The sequence below is a fragment of the Gopherus flavomarginatus genome, chromosome 9 (assembly GCF_025201925.1).
Source record: "Gopherus flavomarginatus isolate rGopFla2 chromosome 9, rGopFla2.mat.asm, whole genome shotgun sequence".
NCBI classification, from domain to species: Eukaryota; Metazoa; Chordata; order Testudines; family Testudinidae; genus Gopherus; species Gopherus flavomarginatus.
In genome coordinates, this window is record NC_066625.1 from 73,756,188 (window position 1) to 73,775,460 (window position 19,273).

Consider the following 19,273-nt stretch of genomic DNA (forward strand, 5'->3'; position numbering starts at 1 on the left):
GCTGTTGACAGAGACTGAACACCAGGCTGCATTCCCAATAGTAAAAAGGGTTAATGCAGAAACAAATCATCTGGAGGAAATTATCTTAGACATCAAAAGGGTGCAGAGAAAACACACACACTCTCTCTGAGAATCACAGTGGGGAGGAGTTAGATACATAGTTCCCACTGCATTAATTTGCCTACGTTAACCCTTTTCTGAAATGCGTGGGTCTGGCAGATAAAGAGAGGTATAAAGGCGGAAGGATGAGCAGCCAGCAGTGAAGGAGGAGGACAGAGCTGCCTGCAGCCAACTGAAGATTCACAGCCCAGATTGGAGGGGGTGACTTTCGAAGGAGACATCATGGAACCAGGGGAGTACAGAGAGAGAGGTGAGTGAGGCAGATCTTCCTGTGGACCTCTCCAGGCTATCAAAGTATGTGTGTGTGTGTGGGGGGGGGAGCATTTGCTTGCTGGAAGAAGAACTGTTGTGGGGCTGGGAGTGGAGCATGGCAGTCCAGGTGGGTTCTGCACACTGAAGTGAACTTACACACACATACCCAAGCAGGCTGACACTGTGCACTCAGGTTAACAGGAGTTAACATTGTAAAGCAGCAGGAGAGAGATTGGGTGGAATATCCCTTCAAAGATGAGTTTCAGAGGCTGGCTCTGCTGTCAGATCATTTCCTTGCCATTATAAATACAATGCTACAGCAGCCTACGGCAATGGTCCGTAGCCCTGCAGTCTAGAATAACCTTATGGGAGAGGGTTGTGTTATGTACCGTGGGCCAACTGCCGGCCTGACTGACACCCCATGAAACCCTGCTGGTGTCAGTGTGGTTGCAGAGGTGTAAATCAGGGCACAGCTCAGGCCCATTAGAACACGTCATATAGTTTAAAATTTAGGCACACTCCACGGCTGACTCAGGAAGGGGAGAGTGTCTAGCAAGTGGAGAAGGAGTCCAGAGCCGTGATTGCATTCAGAGAGTGACAGGATAGTCCCTGACCAGCATGGAGAGAGAGAGGACTATGAAAGGTTTGAGCATGATCTTTATTTCTCTGAAACACACCATTTCAGCCAATTTCAGTTGAGGTTGAGACTATCTGAATATCCATCAGTGATTAGACACTGTGCCAACTTACAAGGTGCTTGAGAAATACCGTCTGATACTTAACACCGACATAGCTCTCTTCATCTGTGATCTCAGAGCTTTTTACACACACGCTACAAAGGGCTCTAGGCCACTTTACGGATGGGACATGTAAGCACAGAGAAGTTAAATGTTTGACCCATTGACAGAAAGAGCCAGTTCATTGCTGGGACCAGAACCCAGGTCTCCTGGCTCTGGCCTCCCTGCCTTTTCCAGAGAAAAGGCTGTTTTCCTTCATGAGAAATATTCAGAAACCTTTTGCCTTTTGAGAGGCTATTTCACAAATGCATCTCAGCTGTGGTGTGCACTGTGTGTGTTCTTAGGGGAACAGGAGAGTACAGGTCCACAAGGCTGTTATAAACTGAGTATAGTAATTGAAACTACTACAGTGGAGTCTGCTGATCTTTTATTATATGGGCAATGAAACAAGTATATTGCTAAGCAAATGCTATCAAGGGAGGTTCTTCTTGGGGACAGAGAGAGTCTTAAGCAAACTCTCAAGGCACTAGCCAAAGTCAGCTTCTGAGGAGAGATGCATTTTTAACTAAACTCTAACAATCTGTACTGGAAACCCTGGGGCTACTTTAAAATGGTCACTGAAGAGAAGCAACTGCCAAGCACAGGGGTCCTTTGTGTAGGTTTCAATGTAGTTGGCATGTTAAGCATTTTACAAACATCAGTGGCTTTCCTTTGTCTTCCTGACCTGCTCTTGAGTTAGGGGTTGGGACCAAGGCACTTCAGAGTTTCCAGCCACCGTTCAGGGAGGACGCATGCCACTGTACCATTGAAAGTTAAAATCCATCACTCAAGATTTGCCGTCACTGGGTCACTCGCAAGAGACGTGTGAGATACAGTACAAGAAACAGCTGACTTACAGGGGGAAAATATGGCTCTTTTAATGTACTCAGTTAAGTTTTCCAAGCCTTGATGGCTCTGGAGTGTCCACTGTATTCAGTACTGCAGCTATTCATTGGGCAGTTTGATAACTGAGCCCTGTCAAATGCAGAGTGTGAGTGAATTGCTATGTGCTGTTGTTCCTATGGCCTGACTTCAAAGAGCACATCCTGCCTCTTCCAGGGAAAGAAATGGTGGATTACATTTGCCAGTATCTGAGCAATGTGAGAGAGAGACGGGTGACTCCTGATGTGCAGCCTGGTTACATGAGAGCCCAGCTACCAGACAGTGCCCCTGTAGAGCCAGACAGCTGGGACAACATCTTCAGAGACATTGAGAAGATTATCATGCCTGGGGTAAGAACTAGAGTAGAACCGGACTCAAGAAAGTGTCATTACCATCCAGTGTGAACATCTGCACCCTGGAAATGAGTAGTTCATAGTGAACTCTACTTAATTAACTAGCACAGGAATTCTAACAGGGGAGAAGACCCATGGGATTGCAATTCAATAATGGTGAAATCAACAAGTTGCAGCAAACTCCATAAAATACAATTATAAGCCTCCCTGAATAATCTGATGTAAAATAACGTTACTGTAATGGATGGTTGCCAGAGGACCATTATTTCCTGTTTGAAAATGTATGGCTGTATGTTTAATTTAGATAAATACTTCTGGCTTAGTTTGGAGTTTATCTAGTTACTGCATATTACTATCTTTTGACAATGCTCTTTTGCTGTTAATGTTGAAACTTGCTGTTATCAGATCTTCAGCATGGAGTGGTGAGCCTTTCCCACCACACTGTTTTAATTTGTATGTCTGCTTCAGAGTTCTCTGACATTGTTCTGGACATTATTTCTCTGCATCTCTGATCTAGGTTGTCCACTGGCAGAGTCCACATATGCACGCCTACTTTCCAGCTCTTACCTCCTGGCCTTCCCTGCTGGGGGACATGCTGGCTGATGCTATTAACTGTTTGGGATTCACATGGGTAAATAATGTTGGTTTTATATAGTTTTGAAATGCTGTTCCTTGGTCTATGTTATGCAGAAATCCAGACCAGATGATCATAATGGTGTTTTTTGGCTTTAAAATCTATGAATCAATAAATTAATGTATTTACTTCAAACCAGTTTAAGCTGTTTGCACAACTAAAATATAAAACTGCTTTAAAAAAAAGAATCTCCAATTTTTAGATGTCGTAATTTCAATGAATGGCAGCAAGGGCAAGGATGATACACCAGTAAGGGCTTGTGCACATATAAAGTTGTTCCATGATTTAATTGTTCCTAAATGACTCATGTGTGGATACTCTTAATCTGGAACAAGAGTAGGGTTGCCAATTTTGGTTGGACGTATTCCTGGAGGTTTCATCACATGACAATCTTTAATTAACTATTAATCTTTAATTACTGGAGACTCCAGGACAACCCTGGAGGGTTGGCAACCCTAAAAGCCTTGTGCTTATTTAGTTTAACCCAACCGGGGCTAAGCTAAACTACCTTAATGTGTTCTAACCTGCAAGTACAGACAAGCCCTAAGAGGCAAAATGACAAAAATGAACCATTAGGAAGGAACCTGATCTCTTTGCTCTGGTTTCTCTTTGCTCTTGGTATGGAAGTAGCACAGCAACCTCTAGTAACAGTCCCTATCAATTCCCTTGGGCTTATGTTGGTTTAGACTAGGTCAGTGGGAGTTTGGAGATCACCCTTTCTCAGCATGGAGGCTCACGTCGCAAAAGTGGTCAAAAGTTATTGTGTATATTGCAGTAGTGATGAGATCAGGGGTCGGCAACCTTTCAGAAGTGCTATGCCGAGTCTTCATTTATTCACTCTAAATTTTAACATTTTTAGAAGGTCTCCTTCTCTAAGTCTACAATGTGTAACTAAACCATTGTTGTATGTAAAGTAAACAAGGTTTTAAAAATGTTTAAGAAGCTTCATTTAAAATTAAATTAAAATGCAGAGACCCCTGGACCGGTATCCAGGACCGGGGTAGTGTGAATGCCACTGAAAATCAGTTCATGTGCCACCTTTGGCATGTGTGCCATAGGTTGCCTACCCCTGTGCTAGATGCTGTCCAACATGCTTGCAATCTGAACAGACAAGGCAGACCAAGGAAGAGAGAAAGGAAATGTTATTAAACATATTTTACAGATGAGGAACTTGCCTAAGGTCACAGAGGAAGTCCCTGGCAGACTTGGAATTGAATCCAGATCTCCTGAGTCCCAGCCTAGTGCCTTAACCATAGTCCATTGCCTCTCTCATAAGTGCCAGTAACAACTTTGGGATATATGAGATATCCTCCCATTTTTCTTGGACATGAATGTCAGCACAGCAATCCATGGCTTGTCAAATCCAAACTAGTCAACTGCAGAGGATATTTTAAACACTGTAGTATTGTCACTTAAGGAAAACATAGGGTATGAGGTTTACTATCAGAGGGTAACTATCAGAAGGATTAAAACATGACTGAGTTGATTTGTTCCAATTTCTAGGCCTCCAGTCCAGCCTGTACAGAACTGGAAATGAATGTAATGGATTGGCTGGCGAAAATGCTGGGCCTTCCAGATACGTTCTTGCACCATCATCCAGACAGCCAGGGAGGAGGAGTATTACAGGTAGGAGAGCTCAGTGGGTGTTCTGCAGAATTGATTTGCACATTTCAGAATGGCTATTCCTTTGCTCAAACAAAACTCCCTTTAGAAGTTAATGGAAGTTTTTACCTGAGGTAAAGTTTCCAGGAGTCCTGTGTCCAATTCTGGGTACCAAATTTTAGGAAAGATGTGGATAAACTGGAGAGAGTCCGAGGAAAGCAACAAAAGTGATAAAAAGTTTAGAAAACCTGACCTGTAGGGAAAGGTTAAAAAAAAAAGTGTAGTTTAGTCTTAACAAAAGAAGACTGAGAGGGAACTTAACAGTCTTCAAATATGTTAAGGGCTGTTATAAAGAGGATAGTGATCAGTTGTTCTCTGTGTCCATTGAAGGTAGGACCAAAGGCAACGGGTTTAATCTGCAGCAAGGCAGATTTAGAGTATATATTAGGAGAAACGTTTTAACTCTAAATGTGGTTACATTCCGTAATTTTAAAATCCAATTTTTATGTAGCACCATTGCATGATGAGTCCCTGAATTATGATATAGGGGCTATTTCTCTTTGGACCTGTGTTATTGCTAAATGAGGCCAACATAACTTTTCCTGATTTCTTCATTTCACATCATCCTTGTATGCTCCAAAATTATGTGAAACCACCTGGGGGTAGTGGACACTTCTCTAGCAACCTTTCTTCATGCCAGTAACCCTGCCCCATTTACTTCAAGTCCTGGGTACTTTGAATGTGTAAGAATTGCAGGATCAGGCCCTGCATTTTTTAACTGTTTCCATAAGCCCTCCTCCGACGCCCACTGAAGTCAATGGAAAAACATCCACTGACTACAGTGGGCCTTGATCCAGGCCCATAATTTCTGTGGATTATACTACTTTATAGCCAAAAGAAAATGCACAGTACTTTTTTTCTTGTTAATGCTCTCCTGCTTGTTCAAGCATGCAGCATTCAAAATGCATCACTTTCTGCTGCTGGTCCACAGAGACCAGCAGCACAATGGAGAAAATAAGTGGGGTTCTACTGCACGTGAAATAACTTGTGGCAGAAATAAAAGAGGGGATGGATAAGATGATTGCTTTAGTGACTAGCAAATCCATGCCAAACTAGCAAGAAAGGAGGAAAACACTTCTGGATATTCTGCAATTAATAAGCAGCTGTTTCTTTGCAGAGCACTGTTAGTGAATCAACCTTGATTGCTCTGCTAGCAGCGAGAAAAAATAAAATTCTGGACATGAAGGTTTTGGAGCCAGATACTGATGAGTCCACACTGAACTCTCGTCTTGTTGCTTATGCATCTGATCAGGTAGGTTCCCACTGTTATGAATAAACAAATTAGCTCCTGTGTTATCAGACTGAATAATTTTATATCAATTTTATATCAGTAGTCAAAGTACTGTGCTGCTGTGAATGAACCCTGAGGTGGGTAGTAGTGTTTCCGTTTTACTGAGGGGAAGCTTTTACAGCAAAGTGAAATGCCTTTCTTAAGGTCATAGTGGTACTAAGAGATCCCCATTCACCTGATTCCCACTCCTGCATTTAGCCCTTCTTCCTTCCCACTATTGGCCAAACCTCCCATGTGCTCCATCCAGAGCACAGCACTTGAGAGATCATCTGTTTCCTCAGAACATACATATTGCCATAGAATAGATGTTGGAGCTGGATCTCCCTCATTATAAACGAGAGGGATGTTCTTGGTAAGGGCCCCTTGTTTTTGGAACTTTCTCTTCTCCTTTAGTTCATCTGTGCCCAGATTTGCTATCCTCTCAGGCACATTGCAAAGCCCATTTCTGTTCTCTCCTTCCGACATCTCCAGAGGAGGGAATAGAGTGAGGAAGCTGTATTTCTAGGCAGCACTTTCTGTTCTTTTAGGCTCATTCCTCAGTAGAAAAGGCTGGTTTAATTGCTCTTGTGAAGATGAAATTTCTGCCTGTGGATGAGAACTTTGCCCTCCGAGGCGAAGCCCTGAAGAAAGCCATCGAAGAAGACAGAAACCAAGGTCTAGTGCCTGTCTTTGTAAGTTCTGCTTTCGGGTACTGACATATTGGTGTATTACTATTGTCCATGTAAAAATGTGTCTGAATCACTTTGCTACTGTGGTAACAATAACAAATTCAAGGTAGAAATACATGTGAATAATTTACACTTTGGTCTATTCAAATAAGACGGTACAATTTCCATTCTGACTGAATTCTTAGTTCTGATTAGTTCTTGAATGAGTGGGTCAAAAAAAAAGTTTATTTAAATATCCCATCTTGACAAGTCTTTGTTTTCTTCCAGGTTTGTGCGACATTGGGTACAACTGGTGTCTGTGCTTTTGACTGTCTATCAGAGCTGGGTCCAATTTGTAAGCATCTCTTTAACCATAAGATTATATACAGGCATAAAGGGAGGCAAGTGTGGGATTTTTTGTGGAGACAAGAGCAAACAGGAAATCACTATCCAGCTGACCTTTTAGGGCCTGATCCAAAGACCTTTGGAGTCAATGGGAATCTCTCCATTAATGTCTGCAATGTTTGAATTAAGCCATTAAAATATGTCCTGTTCAAAATGCATGAAATTCACCCACTAGCAGAGGTTCCATGGATGTTCCACTCTGGAAGAGGTTTTGAAAGTAGGGGCTGGCAGGACATCATTGTGGCCACTAGGTCTATGTTTCAAAGGAGTGGGAAGTGATTGTGGATCCTGCTCCAATCCAGGTTCTGATTAGTGGGTGCAGAGAGACTGGTGCGCTGCTGCTTCCATTGCCACTGGTTGGGTGGGGATTCCATTCTGCTGGGATCCCCCGACTCTGGCTTTGTGGTGGGGATGTGATGAGGAATTTCACTCACTATCAGTACAGATGACAGGACCTCAAACGTTGAGGCTGCCTTACAGAGTGGGGAGGATTAGCCAAGGTTCTGTTGTGGAGAAGAGATGGGCCCATCCAGATCCAATCTTTTCCAGTGGATTTAGGTGATGCAGAAACATCTTTGAGATGGACTGGTCTGTCTTGCTTCCAAACTCTTTTCTCTTGTGTCCTTAACAAAATGTAAGCCTACTTCTCCAGAATGGAGAAGCTATATGTTAATTTACTGAGCCACCATGACTCCACACACACTTTCTATTTCTCCAGGTGCCGCTGAGGGACTCTGGCTTCATATTGATGCTGCCTATGCAGGAACTGCCTTTCTCTGCCCCGAATTTCGATTATTTTTGAATGGCATCGAATATGCAGATTCTTTTACTTTCAATCCTTCCAAATGGATGATGGTGCACTTTGACTGTACTGCATTCTGGTGAGTAGAGAAAAACAAGCAAAGGGAAGTAACACTGGAAGTATAACATACAAATTGCAAGGTCTTCCTCTGAGGAATTTTTTTACTAAGCACAATTCATTCTACTATTGATAGGGTCAAAGACAAATACAAATTACAGCAAACCTTCAGTGTTAATCCCGTCTACCTCAGACATGCCAATTCAGGGGCTGCTACTGATTTCATGGTAAGTAGCCATCTGAACCAATACTTTACATTTCCTACAGAATGTTTGAACCAAAATTGCCAGATTCCTAATACTCCTGGAGCTTGTTTCATGTGATGATAAGAATATCTCTAATACAGAGTATAGAAGCAATCATAGTGAAGTGTAAATACAGTTTAAATAGGGGAGCGTAACATGAGCTCTGGCAGTAAGTCTGCATTGAGAGTAAAATTGCACAGAAACTCTTCTAGATCAAATATAGAAGCTAGAAGTGATAAATATAGATGCTAGTTAGGTTAATCAAACAACTCTTGGATATTACAATCTTCTGTTGCCCTGGACATTTGTTGTCTGTGTGTACTGAGATATTGAGCCAGATTCTCAGTTGATGTAAATCAGTAAAGCTCAATTAACTTAATTGGAGCTACATTAAGTGACATCAGCTGAGGATCTAGCCCACTGCCTCAGCCAGAAAAAGGTCACTTCCGTGTAATTTATTGTCATAACAGTCCCAGGCGATGGGGTTTTTACATGTTTGCGGGGCTTATTCCTACTCTAACCTACAACAATGAAACAATGGAAATTCCTTGATTTGAAACAGCAGTAAAATAATGAGATAAATTAAAACTTCGTTGAGCTTTAAATGCAGCTGGTGGTGATGGTGGAGAGCTAAGAAGCAAATCATTTCAGAGCTAGCTAACTAAAACTGAATACCGTGTTACAAAAATAATATTCTGTAAGACCAGCGTTTCAGCTATGTGCACATGAAGGTCCTGAAAAAGGCAATTGTTTCCTTTCTTGGTATGGTATAGTTTATTTCTTTAATTAGCATACATTGCACCCTCTGGTGGTTAATTTGGAGGCAAGTAGTTTTGTGGATTCTTTGATATAGTTTCTTTTCTTTTAAATATAGTCTGGTACATTGTAATATCTGAGTGCAGTAGCCAAAATATAATGGTTTTTCAAACACCTGGGAAAATAACTACACAGAATCTTCCTTTAATGACGGTTTGTTATGCCAATTTCCACAGTCTTTTTTAATCAGGTCAAACTCCTTGTCTGAGTAAGGATCACTCACCTGAGAAGAGGGGTACAGGACCACACTCTATTCTGCTGAAGTGGGACTCTCTTTAAAATTGCTTTTTTATCCGCTTGTTGATGTGCCATTGTTTTGTTCACAGCACTGGCAAATTCCACTGAGTCGTCGGTTTCGCTCTTTGAAGCTCTGGTTTGTGATTCGTTCCTTTGGGGTGAAAAAGCTTCAAGCCCACGTCAGACATGTATGTGAATTAACAGGACAAGTGTTAACATATTGATACTGCTTTTCAGCATCTGAGTCCATTAAACACAGCTGTGAGGCTGGGTAGGAGAGATCCTCTCGCACATGAAGTTTGTTTATATCCAAATGCTATTGAAAAATGTATGCTGCTTTTAGCCTGTTAGAGGTCTTGACTCTGTAGTTCCTAGGGAGGCAAAATTCTCATTGGATTTGCTAGGAGTTTTGCCTAAATAGGGTCACAGGATGGGACATACAGACAAAATATTTTTTTCAATCCTCCACAAACACAAAGACTCTCCATGGGGACAAGGGTGAGTTATGAAGAGGCCAGGCAAGCGGATCCAACACCCCTCTGCACTCCACAAAGCAGGACACTACAAAGGCTTTCTTTAGAACAACGTGGGGATAGTTCTGGAAACAGGCAAGGGTCAGTGTGTCTACAACTATGCAAATCCACAAGCCTAAACTCCTGAGCGTAAGCACAGGAAGCCACAATATGATACAGCATCAGCTGTGGAGTGTCTCTACTGGTGATCCACAACCCAGAAGCATAGGGACAGATTCCATTCTCCAGTGTTTCTCCAGAAAACCCCAGCCAAGCCCATTCATTCAAGTTTTGTACAGATATCAAGGGTTCATCTGTAAGGGTCTGATTCCCAACCCATCAAAGTCACTGTCTTTCCATTGACTTCAATGGGTTGTGGATCAGGCGGTGAATGATCAGGCCAGATATGTTGGCAACTGGATGAAATCTTTATTACATTGCAAAGCTGAGAACCTCAGTGTTTTGGCATTTGGTGTGTGAGGTGGTGGTTGGGGAAGGGAGTTGACTTTATTTATCTACTTAATTTTGCATCTTTTGCATTGTTTGTCATTCACGAGAAATAACCACTTTAAAAAATTTTTTAAATTATAGGGCACTGAGATGGCCAAATACTTTGAATCTTTGGTCAGAAGTGATCCCTTCTTTGAAATTCCTGCCAAGAGACACCTCGGATTGGTTGTATTTCGTTTAAAGGTAAAGATGATGATTATTTGTATTAATTTTGGAATAAATCAGCAGTAGCCAGCGTCATGTCTTCCAGCTTGATTGCTATGGGTAAGGGTTATATGAAGGAACGTAACAAGATCACTAGCAGTTGTTACAGACTGTTGTAGATCTCTAATATGCAAAGTCCACTGTAATATACATTTCCTCTTATATATTTTTAAAACAGGGTCCTAACTGGTTGACAGAAAAGGTCTTGAAAGAACTGAGTAAATCTGGCCGCCTCTTCCTCATTCCAGCTACCATTCATGACAAGTTCATCATCCGCTTTACTGTAACGTCTCAGTTCACAACCAGAGAGGACATTCTGCGAGACTGGCACATCATTCAACAAACTGCGGCCCAAATCATTAACCAGCATTACATGCTGCATCCCAGCAACTCTGCTGATGGGGCCAAAATCCCCAACATAATAAGTAACCCCAGTCCTATGGCAGATAACGGTACTTCTCCGTTTCACACGGAAGTAGGCGAACACAAAGCGCCTTCCAGAAAGATAATAGTGCAGCCTAAAAAGTTAGCAGTCAGTCCCACTACGTGTGTGGTCAGCCAACACCTGGAAGCCCAAGTGGATCCTCTGGATGACTGCTTTCCAGAAGATGTCCCAGAGGTCACTCAACACAAGTTATCCTCTTTCCTCTTCAGCTACTTATCTGTACAAGACAAGAAAAAGACAGCCCGCTCCCTGAGCTGCAACAGTGTGCCAACCATCGGCCACCCAAAGGCAGCAGCCTCTGAGAAAAATGGCTCTCACCCTGGTGATAAAATCCTTTCCAAGCTGCCCAAAGAGGTCATGATGCTCAAAAAAAGTGCCTTCAGAAAACTGATCAAGTTCTACAGCGTCCCTAGCTTTCCCGAATGCAGCATTCAGTGTGGCATTCAGCTGCCTTGCTGTCCTCTGCAAGCAATTGTTTAACAGGTGAAACAGATTGGCCTCCCTAGGCGGAAGAGAACCAAAGTTGGCTTATTCATATGCAATATTACCTGCTACCATGTTTGATAGAGAAACAATGTGAATGATCATTAAGAAAAGTCCTGTGCTTGTACCAAAGCAAAACACAGTGTGTATTTATTGATTAAAATGACAAATAAACCTCTTAAACTTGTTCTGTGAAACTCCTCCTTCCACACTGTGGTGGGGTTTGAATTAGATTTTGGATTTCTGCTTTGCCAGAAGGCTGTTCCTAGCTAGCAGTCTGGATTCGTTGCTGATTTAAATGAGGCGCAATCCCACTGGCTTCAATGGGAATGCATGGGGTGTAGCTCAGCTCTGAATTTGGACCATTTATTCCAGTGGCTTGATTTCGATTGAAAAGTTCTTGGGACTGATTCACACCTGTGGGAGCAGGGGATGCTAACAGCTCCTCCACACCGTGTCAGAGAGAGGAGTTCACTCATGCTGCCCTTCCCAGGAGGGGCTGCCAGACAAAGGCAGCTTCAAGTAGGGAGGGCTTTGCAGGAGGCCTGCTTGCATATCTATTCAATTAGTTATAGGCCCTCACGGTAGTGGGGATGGTGGGCAGCCTACACCATTGCAAACCCTGCTCCAGGGAATTTTACCACTGCTGGGCACCTGGAACATGTGCCAGCACAACCTAGGAAGGAACTCTGGCTCAGTAACAGAGCCAGCATTAGGCATAAGTAGAGCCCTGCTAAACCATGGATATCTGGTTTATATCCACAGATATCCACATCCAGATATGGGTATCCACAGATCATTTTTGCGGAGTGCGGCTCAGATGCAGATACAAATTTTGTTTCCACGCAGGGCTCTAGGCATAAGCAGACTAAGCAATTGCTTAGGGCCCTGAACAGCTCAAGCGGGCACCCTATTAATTATTAGTATGTGTTGTGTGTGGGGAGGGGATGGGGCAAGAATATTCCTGCATAAGGGCTCCCAGTGAGCTAGCACCAGCTCTGGTCAGTAAAACCACATTTTGCCCGAGTTACACCCATGCAGCACCAGTGGAGGCAAACCTCCCTGCAGCCACTCCCTGCGGGGGTAAATTGGGCTGTACAGATATAAACAAGGGCAGCATTTGGCCTATTAATCCTGTCCAGTGTTTCTCTTATACTGTTTGTCTGGCTTTTTAACCCTAGCAGAACCTAACCCATCCCAAGAACATGTTTCATTATGGGGACACTAGCCTTCCACACAGCCCTATTAATGCCCCATTGTAACTCTGGCAAGGAAAATTCTTGTGAATTATTATAAAAATCAGTCCTTTTTAGCACATTTATTATTCGGTGCATTAAAAATACTTTAAAGAGAGAACATCTCTGCTACAATGAAGAAAAACTAATTAGAGCATCTTATCCAAGGTTCGGAGAGCTGATAAGACAATAATCTTAGGCCTGATCCACACACACTTTGTGTACCTGTATAGTAATGTTGGTTAGGGGTGTGATTTTTTTTAAACTGATACAGTCATACCAGTAAACATCTTAATGTAGACACAGTTATACTGGTATAAAGGTTCCTTATGCCGGTATAGCTTATTCCCCTTCCTGTACTGGAATAAGCTACACTGGTATAAGTACATTTATTCTGGTACAACTGCCGCCACACATGGGGTGTGGGGTGCGGAGGGAAAGGTTGTACTGCTTTAGTTAGTGGTATAGTTAAACCAGTACGACTTTGGTGTGTACAAAGGCCATGTGTGGTCCGCTCTTCACTCCAGGTGAAATCAGTTGACAATGTGGTGTGGCTCCAGGGTAACACATGACTTGAACTGCTTCAGAACTCAAATCCTGAAAGTGAATTACCTGGAGTCATATACTGATTTATAGTGACTTCAGTATATTGGCAAAAAGCCTAACAAGGGACCCAGTTCTCTGAGGGTGTGTCTGCAGAGATTGGGTGGCATATGGACACACAAACCTAAAAACCCAACACCACAGCATTCTGATTTATTATTTCTACAGCACCACAGAGTCATTCACGGTGCTATATGACAATCAAAGACAGGTCCCTGCTCTAAAAAAGCTTACAGTCTACACACACAACATAAGTCAGAGCACAAGTTGATTGTGATTCGCTTAATAAGATGTGTATGTGCCTTGCTAATTCTGAATTTCCTCTCCGTTCCGTTCTGAGGCCCTGACTCAGGAAAGCATTTGAGTACAAGACTGTGCACAAGAACAAGAATGATGGTGTGCTGGGTCATGGAGGCTGTTCCAGGCACAAAGGGCAGTGTGAGAGAGGCACAGCAGAACCAGTGGAGGCAGGGAGCAATATGGTGATGGGAGTGGAAAGTGTTGGGTTTGAGAGAGGAAGAGGAAGGAGCAGCCAGCCTGAGATGTAAGTGGAGGCAGAGTTGTTGTGTGTCCTGGGTGAAAGTGGGGAGCGTGAAGGTTAACACACAGACCACATAGAAAAAGAAAAGTAGTTGTATGTAGATTGTGTCACTATTAAAACATCTCCATCACACAGAATTTCAGATACAGGCACTTGGTAACATTTATCAACTCACCAAAATGGCTTTTTGGACTTTTAAACGCACTAACGTGTTTTGAAAACTGAATATTCTAGACCAGTGATTTTCTGGACACACTCATAGTTTTAGGCTATTGTTATTTATAGCGTTATAAATGTCCTGCGTCATCGGCACATACATCTTTTCTTTGTCATCCAGGAAATACAGGCCATCCCTGATGACTGCTGGGTTGAAGCCCTCCTCCACTAATTGCACTTTACGGTGTTTAAAAGTTGCTGTGATCTCAATAGCATCCTAGAAAAAACAAAAAGGATACTCTGATGTTAACAAGCAACCAACAGTGGGTGCTATCTTTAAAGCGGTAAAAGTCAAATCATTCAGAAGAAAACTGTCTTGCATTTTCTCCAAGTGCCATAGTTACATGAAGAAAAATGTAAATCCTATCTCCAGTAGTATAGACATTTAATATCTTTGAGATGTGGAACTCAGATTTGATACAGCTCTGTAGCCTCATAGCTAGGAGTCAGAGACAAGCTAACAAAAATGTACAAGTACCTAAATTTACTCAAGAATTATTTCTGCAGGTTTCAGCATGTGCACCACACAAGGCCTTCTGCACTGCCCACCATCCTGAACAGATCTCTATGGCCTTCAGCAGCGAGGCCAGGAGACTCATGTGAGCATACTCATGCATGTTCCATCTGTAACTTAATGAGAGACAATTGTTTCAGGGCTTGATCTAGCAAAGCACTTAAGCACATGCTTAAAGTTAAGCCTTAAATTTAAGAATGTGCTTAAACGCTTTGCTGAATCAGGGCCTTACTAATGTCTATTAAAGAAACGGTGTGACAGAGTCTATAGCTTCTTTCAGGCCACAAAGGGTGCCTTGCAGCCATAACATCTCCCATCCTAAAATCTTGAGCATCTGGGCTCCAGCACAAAGTAGCCTCCCGGAACCAGAGTGATGCCAGCGGAAGGGTGGCTCCAAGGGAATCCTTCCTGGAAAGCAGGGAAGCTAAAACAAATCCGCTGGCTTCCCAATGAGGCCTGGTGCTATTAGGACCAGTTGGACCCTGTTCTGAGTTTAAGACAAGTAGGGTGTGAAAAGGGCAGGATTTCGCTCAGAAAAGGAAGGAGAGGGAAATCTCTACAGGAGGTGAGGTAAGTCTCTGGGGGTTGTGTTGTGGATGGCAAAGCACAGTATAGTTTGCCTCATGTGTTTATTCACATAGCTACCCAAAGACAGAGGCTGGATTAAATAGTTTGGGATGTTAATATCTCTGTCTTTCTTCTGATGAACCATCCCAGTAAGTACATGGTCTTCTTAAGAGGAGAATTCTTTTATTTGTAATAAATAGATACATACAATCAGATTACCCTCAGGACTGGCTTCCTCTGTTTAGCTTAAACATTATTTTTCACCATGAATAATATAGAAAAGGAAGCCTGAGGTTGTTTGTTCATCAGTGTATTAAAATGTAGACGTGTCAGGGCCTCTAGCCTGCAGTGCTCCAGGTGGGTGGATCCCTATGTCTGCAAGTGCAGTTTGCAGACCAGCACAGCCTAAGTTTGAAACTTAGCTCCTTTCGCTGTGTTAAGAGTACGTAAGAGGAAGTCTGTATCCTGAAAGACCTTTCTGGTTCATAGGGACACGCGTGATACATTCAGACACATGACAGGCACCCTGCATTCTCATGTACTCACCCAGCTTTCTGGTTCCAGGCAGAATGGAAACATCATGGGCCTGATTCTCCTTTCTCAGTGGTGTAAAACAAGTGTAAGCGAGGGAAGAAAGAGGACCCTAGAGTGCTGCCAGCATAATTATAAGCGACTGTGATCCTCATCAGGGCTGGCACTTCCATTTAGGTGACCTAGGCGGTCGCCTAGGGCACTAGGATTTGGGGGGCGGCATTTTGCCACCCGCGGCGGCAATTCGGCGGTGGGGGGTCCTTCCGCACTCCGGGTCTTCGGTGGTAATTCTGCGGCGGGTCCTTCACTCGCTCAGGGACCTGCCGCCAAAGTGCCCTGAAGACCGGGAGCCACGGAAGGACCCCCCCACCGCAGAATTGCCACCAACGACCAGGAGCACAGAAGGATCCCCGCCTAGGGCGCCAAAAACCCTGATGCCGCTCCTGATCCTCATAGAAACAAGGGAGAAGAGAATGCAGACAGACTAGTGCCCTCTTTTTTTGCAGTGAGGCAGGAGACATGTAGGAAGTCTGCCTTACCTGAATCCTTACAAAGCGAGGTCTTGCATAATTCGGTAGGTAGTCCACAACGTGTCTGTATGTCTGCTCCCCATTAAATTCACAGCCCTCCTTTAGTCTAATGGATGCCATTCCTATTCTGCCTTCGTGACCTAGAGGAACAGTTATAGGCAAAAATAATGGTTGATAACTAAATTCCTGTTGTATAAATGCCAACGCTTGTGTTTCTCAGCGATTTCATTATTTAAAGATCTCTAATGATGGGAACAATACATTTATAGAACTGAGGGAAACCTCAACCCTGTGCAGTATCCCCCACACCCATTTAACCCTTAGGCAGAAATTGCACTCAGATGGGACTGAGTGAAATCTCAGAACTTGACTTAACATTGGGGTTAAGTTGTGCAGAGAGCTTCACATGGTTTTATGCACGGGGTGAATTTGATCCCTAAGTAGAAGAAATATGAACTCTACTGTAAATTGCTGTAAAAAAAGAACCAGGCAACTGAGCACAGAGCATGTCTCATTTAAATCTATCCATCTTCTGTTTGCCAGAAGCTGGGAATGGGCGACAGGGGATGGCTCACTTGATGATTACCAGTTCTGTTCATTCCCTCTGAAGCACTTGACCAGGGGCGGCTCTAGGCATTTTGCTGCCCCAAACACAGCAGGCAAGCTGCCTTCAGTGGCTTGCCTGCGGAGGGTCCGCTGGTCCCGCGGCTTCAGCAGACCTCAACAGGCGGGACCAGCGGACCCTCTGCAGGCGTGCCTGCAGGAGGTCCGCCGAAGCCACGGGAACAGCAGACCCTCCGCAGGCACGCCTGCGGGAGGTCCGCCGAAGCCACGGGACCAGCGGACCGTCCACAGGCACGCCTGCGGGAGGTCCGCCGAAGACACGGGACCAGCGGACAGTCCGCAGGCAAGCCGCCGAAGGCAGCCTGCCTGCCGCCCTTGCGGTGACCAGCAGAGCGCCCCCAGTGGCTTGTAGCCCCAAGCACGCGCTTGGAGTGCTGGGGCCTGGAGCCGCCCCTGCACTTGACACTGGCCACTGTCTGAAGACAGGATACTGGGCTAGATGGACCAATGGTCTGACCCAATATGGCCGTTATGTTAATTGGTTCTGGTATTTCTGGCATAAATGGTTCAGGAATGTACAAAATGTATCCTAATGTGGAATTGTTACAGATCCACAAATCTCCAGTGTTTTTCTGCCTCCCCATCTACCAAGAGTTTTGTTCAGATACAGTCAGAAGCTGGGACTTCCTCTCCTTCCTTCTCTGCAACCCTTCAGTAGCCTCCTCCCTAGCCCTTCCAAAATCACTCAGGATACTTAATATACGGCAAATATTTTAACAACTAGGACAGGGAAGGAGGGGACAGAATGGTTTCAACAGGAGATCAGACCTGATATTTAAAATAAATTCCTACAGTCATTTCGTGACTAAATGGATGTTCAAACAGGGGCATTATGGAATTAATTTTAATCCATAAAAGAACAGAAAACATGCTAGACCTGATTTTCTCATGCACTGCTCACAGTAGGCCAAACTCTGGCAGGTCCTGACACCTGCAACTACCACAAAAGTCGGTGTTTACATTATACTATAGAGCAGTTTAAGCCAAATTGTGTGAGGGTTACACTGGTTTCACATCCGATTCTTTTTGGATTTCATGCTAACCTATATTTTCCACAGGTGAATCTTTCCCTGCAATCCTATTTTGTTGTTAATAGATATTTAGAGCCAGCTTTTTCCAAGAGAATCCTATTCCCATTTAAGCACCAAAACAAGTGTCCAGATTTTTAACATAATTCAGCATGTCAGGTACCAAGTTCCTTGGACAATCTGACCATAAGCATCACAATGAGACCTGCTGGGCGATGAATGTTTTTGAAAATCTGCCTTCTATTGGGTCCCTAAGTGGGAGCTGAGCGCTTCTGAAAGTCTGGTGTCAACCTAGAGTGCCAAGCACTCTAAAATCTGGCTCTTATTGTTTAAAAAGGAATTTAGAAGCCCATTTTGCTATCTGCTACACCAGTGTAAATCAATGTCTAGATTTACACTAGGGTAATTCAATGTCTAGATTTACACTAGGGTATTCATTAATTGCTTTGCAGGATAAAATTTAAGCAAGGTATCACTTTAAACATGCTAAACATTATTCAGTTGTGCAAGTCGCTGATAAATGATAATCCCATGCTTTTTTGTCTCTATCTGGTGTCTAGTGCAGGGGTTGGCAACCTTTCAGAAATGCTGTGCCGAGTCTTCATTTATTCACTCTAATTTAAGGTTTCGTGTGCCAGTAATACATTTTAACGTTTTTAGAAGGTCTCTTTCTATAAGTCTCTAATATATAATTTAACTATTGTTGTATGTAAAATAAATAAGGTTTTTTAAATGTTTAAGAAGCTTCAGTTAAATTAAATTTAAAATGCAGAGCCCTCCGGACTGGTGGCCAGGATCCGGGCAGTGTGAGTGCCACTGAAAATCAGCTCATGTGCCGCGTTCAGCACACGTGCCATAGGTTGCCTACCCTGGTCTAGTGGGTGTCAACAAGAAATACTGTAATTCTGGACATTCCTTCTGGATTTTTTGCTCAAACTCATCCATCTTGGGTGAGATTGGAGAGTACCATGACCAAATATCCCGATTTTATAGGGACAGTCCCGATTTTTGGGTCTTTTTCTTATATAGGCTCCTATTACCCCCCACGCTCTGTCCTGATTTTTCAGACTTGCTCTCTGATCACCCTAGCGGAGAGGAATAAAATCCAGTCTCTCCTCATTCATCACCATTCAAAAGGGATGTGCATTTGAGTTCTGCATTAATTCAAATAACTGGGTATTTGTATCTGTTACATTCTTGATGTTTTCGTGCCTGAAAAACAATTGATTGGGGGCGGGGGGCGGCCAAAACAGCATAAGGGGCTGATATTTTCACGGTATTTCTATCACCCAGGAACACAAACACCATGGGGAAACTAGCCCTAGCAATACTACAATCTCATAAATACCCCCCAAGCATACACCTATCCTATGGTTTTCTGTAGTAGCTTTGTAGCACTGTAAAAAGGACAAAGACATTTTCACAAACAAATGGAGCCACATGAAGACACAGCTAATATCTCCACAAAAGGCTTTGCAGCTAGCAGTCATGTTAATGCTTGACATAGAGCTGTGTAAAGGCCCCATTATCCAGACAAAAGGGGAAAGTGGA

General features: G+C 43.4%; 2 protein-coding genes across 2 annotated transcripts in view; one reads left to right on the top strand and one right to left on the bottom strand.

Annotated features, from left to right (window-relative positions):
- The first annotated feature begins 209 nt into the window (after nucleotides 1-209).
- Nucleotides 210-11,520, top strand: HDC (histidine decarboxylase). The gene is made up of 12 exons (XM_050966635.1): nucleotides 210-370; nucleotides 2,208-2,380; nucleotides 2,901-3,014; nucleotides 4,521-4,643; nucleotides 5,797-5,931; nucleotides 6,498-6,641; nucleotides 6,906-6,972; nucleotides 7,741-7,903; nucleotides 8,018-8,108; nucleotides 9,269-9,367; nucleotides 10,283-10,384; nucleotides 10,584-11,520. Exons 1-12 carry the CDS (start codon nucleotides 343-345, stop codon nucleotides 11,328-11,330), a joined length of 1,986 nt encoding a protein of 661 aa, XP_050822592.1. The 5' UTR covers nucleotides 210-342; the 3' UTR covers nucleotides 11,331-11,520.
- Nucleotides 11,521-13,304: 1,784 nt separating this feature from the next.
- The window catches only part of SLC27A2 (solute carrier family 27 member 2), a 32,358-nt gene continuing 26,389 nt past the window's right edge, over nucleotides 13,305-19,273 (bottom strand). Inside the window, exons 9-10 of the mRNA XM_050966637.1 lie at nucleotides 16,080-16,210; nucleotides 13,305-14,145 (exon numbers count right to left, since the gene is read on the bottom strand). Coding sequence (XP_050822594.1) covers nucleotides 13,969-14,145; nucleotides 16,080-16,210 — 308 coding nt within the window. The 3' untranslated portion in view covers nucleotides 13,305-13,968. The remainder of the gene's footprint in view (nucleotides 14,146-16,079; nucleotides 16,211-19,273) is intronic.

What these genes read in the sequence shown, in the direction of transcription:
- HDC (XM_050966635.1), top strand. Translation starts at nt 343, where the DNA reads ATGGAACCAGGGGAGTACAGAGAGAGAG. An exon ending in TTTGACTGTACTGCATTCTG is followed by an intron (nt 7,904 to 8,017) that starts GTGAGTAGAGAA and finishes TACTATTGATAG; the next exon opens with GGTCAAAGACAAATACAAAT. An exon ending in GGGCTGCTACTGATTTCATG is followed by an intron (nt 8,109 to 9,268) that starts GTAAGTAGCCAT and finishes TTTTGTTCACAG; the next exon opens with CACTGGCAAATTCCACTGAG.